Source organism: Neophocaena asiaeorientalis, unplaced genomic scaffold (genome assembly GCF_003031525.2).
Source record: "Neophocaena asiaeorientalis asiaeorientalis breed wild unplaced genomic scaffold, Neophocaena_asiaeorientalis_V1.1 scaffold473, whole genome shotgun sequence".
In the NCBI taxonomy this organism is placed as follows: Eukaryota; Metazoa; Chordata; class Mammalia; order Artiodactyla; family Phocoenidae; genus Neophocaena; species Neophocaena asiaeorientalis.
Window position 1 is genome coordinate 578,814 of NW_020174935.1, and position 4,216 is coordinate 583,029.

The following is a 4,216-nucleotide window of genomic DNA, read 5'->3' on the forward strand; positions in this document are numbered from 1 at the left end:
AGCCCGTTTAAAATATACTCAAAAGGTAGACTGACAATTCACAAGAGAGTTAACTGTCAGTGGGGTCTGAGATGCACTTAGTCATCCTGGAGGAGGGGCAGGCCCCGGTGATGCAGCGGCGCTCAAGGGAGAGGCCCAGGCTGGAAATGAAAATTTGGGAATCTTCAGGGCAGAAGGGAATGTCGGGGTTGGGGGGGAGCAGAGAGGAGGAGGAGGAGAAGTCACCATGAGCTGAGGGAAAAGGAAGTGTGGGCGCCCTGGAAACCAAGTAAGGATAACGTGTCAAGGAGGAGGCAGGGAGGCGCCCGGTCACGTGCTGCCAATGGGACAAACTGACCGCCGGATTCTGCAACGTGAGGACTGGTGACCCTGACCAGCACTGTTGGAGTTTCGGGGGTGAGGGGCAGGGAGTCAGGTCGGAAAGGGTGCCCGAAAGAGGCGTGGAACGGGAGGCCGAAGCGTTTTCAAACAACAGGGATTTGCTGCAAAGGGGAGCAGAGAAATGGCTGTGTGTGTGTGTGTGTGTGTGTGTGTGTGTGTGTGAGTGTGTGTGTGTGTGAGTGTGTGTGTGTGTGAGTGTGTGTGTGTGTGTGTGTGTGTGTGTGTGTGCGGGCACGAGAGGGATTCGGTACAGGAGCAATGAGAAGCGCTGTACAGTGATGGATGATGCCACCGGAGGAGAGAGGGGACATGGCTGGAGCCTGGCCACCACGAGGACAAAGGGAGTGGGATCTGGGCCGGGAGGACAGCTGACTTTAGATGGGGCAGGGCTGGTTCACACGTGGGGATGGGCGGAGCACAGAGCACGTGGGTACAGCTGGGAGGGCATCTATGGGGCTTCCCTTCGGAGTGGTTCCGTTTTCTCATTGAAGCAGGGGGCAAAGCGGGTGGGGGGTGAGGGAGGTTTGAGAATAAAGCATAAAACTGTGGCCCAGGAGAGCAGGAGAAGGAGAAGACCAGGGAAATACAGCTGGGCAGCATGAAGGGCCCCACTACTGGGCTCCAAGTGGACCAGCCCAGGGCCCACCAGCCTTGGGAAGCCGGCCCCCACCCTCTCCTCTCCTGGGCCACTTTCTGGGTCAGGCTGCCACTTAACCAGTCATTCGCTCCTTCAGGCTTATCCTGTTCCAGTGCAATAGGCCTCTCGTCCAGCTCCCCTTCCAGACCAGACACGGCGTGTCTCTGACTCATCTCCTCGTCCAGTGCCCGGTACCCAGAGCACAGCCTGGCCCAGCGCGGGAGGAATCGTTCACATATCTCCGAAAGTGCCTCCTCTGTCCTCATCCCTCTGGGGAAGGGGTTGGCCTCCCTCAGTGGAGGCTTTGGGGCACTCACCCCCTGGGTCCTCAGCCCCACGGAGCACCCGCCCCCAGTGGGGTGATTCACTCTAGGAGTGTAATCAGGAGAAATCAGACTCTGAGAAGAAAGACAATTGGCAGGTGAGTTCCTGGCCCTCCAGCCTGACTCTCTATGGTTTCCCCTTAAGACTAATTATCGCACAGCCTAAGGAGGCCTCGGCAGCCCCGTGTTATCTGGGGCGCCGGCTTCCTGCCGGTGGTGAAATGAACACAGCTCCCACTCCCGGCCTTCGTTGCTCGGCTCTGAACAGAATCACAATCCATCCGGCATCACGGCAGGTGGGTCCTCATCAGACCCAGGCTTCCTAACAGCTTCAACCCGGGGGTTCCAGAATACCCCCCCACCTCGACCCCCTTTAGAGCTGGGCCGAGGCTGATCTCCCCAGTGGCTGCTCCAAAATGGGTCCCCATTCCTTTCAGTGGACCTGAAATTCCACCAGGAGATGCAGTCAGTAAGAAAATGATCTAACTTTTGCAGAGTGCTTAATGGGAGGTCTCTGATCACTTGGGCAAGGTGGGCTGTCCCTGCTAGGGTTCCACCGGGGCCCCCTCTGCTTTCTCTGTCCTAGCACATGCCAAGCTTTATGGTGAGAACAGAACTATCTCTACAGCCTGGCACAGAGCTGGCATATAGGAGGTCCTCAGTACTGAATGAATGAATAGAAGGATGGACGAATGGACCCAGAGCATGGGCCAGTTTCTCCCGGGGTTCCAGGGGACTGACTGAGAGGGCTGTGATACCAGAGAGGGAGGGGCCAAAATTCAGGACATGGGAGATGCCTGAGCTACCTGCTCTGGGCATTCTTGCCCTCCCCCCACCCGCACCCACATTCCCTCTGGGTTGAATTCCACATGTGCCCATGCTGGGGTATAAAGCCATCTACGTGCATGGACACCCCCCTGGACACCTGAGCTCTGTGCCCCCCTCCCCTTCGTTCCCACTCATGCTGGGCCCTGGAGACCCCAAGATGATAGAGCTGTGGTCCCCACCCTAGAAGAGCTCCCAGATCGGGCTCCAGTGAGCAGACGCACTCATTGGTGCCAGGCACCACCAGCACCACTGGGCCTCCTCCAGCTGAGCCAGGTGGCTCCAAGCCCCAGGGGCAACCCAGGAGGGCTGCAGGCAAGGGGAGGCAATGTTTACACCCCTTCAGCTTGTCACTTTACAAGAACTGGGCACTGGGAGAGCACTCCTTCCACAGCTGCTGAGAACTGCGGGCACTAGGCCCCAGCACGGAACTTGCACTCCCATCTCATGGGACAGGAACGGAGACTCAGAGAGAAGCACGTGTCCAAGGTCGCACAGTGGTTTCTAGGCATTGCTGAGCCTGGAATCCTGATCTGTCCTGCTGTGCCCCCTCGACCACCCCAAGTCCTCCCCAGGTACCTCTCCCAAGGTCCCCGCAGTTACCTAGGAGATACCAGAGCAGGACCCCGACTGATGCCAACACAACCAGGGCCAGCCACAGGGGAGCCAGGCGGAGGTAGTCGCGGACTTTTCTCTTGGAGTCCTCGGGGGCCTTAAACATCCCCTCCGGCTCTGCCTCTTCTCCATCACCTCCATCGCCCTGCCCGCCAGCCGCTTGGGGGGCCTTGGCCATGGGCATCCTGGCAAGGAAACAGACCAGGGTAGGAAAAAGCCTGGCATTTGCAAGGGAATCTTTACTGAACACCAACCTTGCACAGAAGTAAGACGGCATCCCTGCCTTTTGGGGGAGGAGGAGAATAACGCCAGCTAGCAGTCATTGAAAGTGAGCACTGAGCCAGCTCACAGAGGAGCGAAGCACGTCTCAGAGCAACTCGCCCAGGTGACCAGCTGGACCTGGTCTGGTTCCAGAATCCCTACCTTTGCATCTGCGGTCAGAGGAGAGATGGAGGTTTCACTGCCTGAGCCCCACCCCCCAAGGTACCCGCAGATGGAACTGGGGTGCATGCATGGAGTACAAGTTTCTGTAAACCAGGTCCTCTTGCCCTCAGCTTCCCTCCCATTCGGGGGATGTTTTTTCCTTCCTCCTGTTTCTCAATAGCAAAGCTTCCACAACATCGATTCAATCCATTCACTTCACCCTCCCCCAGAAGCCCTGAGCCGGCTCGGTGCAGAGCCAGGGACCGCCTTCCAAGGAGCGCCGCCCCTCTTTTCTCCCCACTGCCCCAAAGTCTCTTAGGGGCAGAGGAAGGAGAAGGAGACAAAAACTAATATTCATTTAGTGTTTGTGCAAGACATTTTACGGATATCACCCCATTTAATCCTCTGGTCACCAGGATGGGGGGACCATGGTCCCCATGCTCTTCCTCAGCCCAGTCTGTGTAGACACTTTACATATATTGTCTTGCTTAACCTCCAAAAGCCTTTCAAGGTTCTGCACCCATAGGACAGATGAGGAAACTAAGACCCGGAATGTTTTAGCAGTAACTCAGTCCAGGGGTTTCCTAGCCTCATTTTCCCAATGTGATTTGAATGTCTGGCATTGACAACCAGCCCATTTTGCAGATGGAAAAACTGAAGCCCAGAGAGGCTAAGCCACTCGCCAAAGATCACACAGCAGGTAAGTGGGGGTCGAGCCCAGGTGTCTGACTCCCTGCTCTTTCCACTACTCTGGGCTACTTCCTGTAAATGAGCTGTTAATTAACAAATCATGATGAAATAATACCTGAAGGCCACCCTGGTCAGTGCCCCAGACCTGTGGCTGTGTCTCTAGACCCCCAGGCAAACTTCTGAGTGCTATTTGCCTTCTCTGGCAGGTTTTCCCACAGTCCAGAGAAGGTCCTTCACTTGCCCACCCACCAGCAGAGCAAGTAGGAAATTAGCCTCCTCTTACCACATCCCAAAAGGCCACTGCGGCTTTAAAATACATCCC

General features: G+C 56.5%; 1 protein-coding gene across 1 annotated transcript in view; it reads right to left on the minus strand.

The window, feature by feature from the left end:
- The window catches only part of TMPRSS6 (transmembrane serine protease 6), a 30,965-nt gene extending 28,000 nt beyond the window's left edge, over positions 1 to 2,965 (minus strand). Inside the window, exon 1 of the mRNA XM_024761580.1 lies at positions 2,770 to 2,965. Within this exon, the coding sequence (XP_024617348.1) occupies positions 2,770 to 2,965 (196 nt within the window). The remainder of the gene's footprint in view (positions 1 to 2,769) is intronic.
- Positions 2,966 to 4,216: the final 1,251 nt, after the last annotated feature.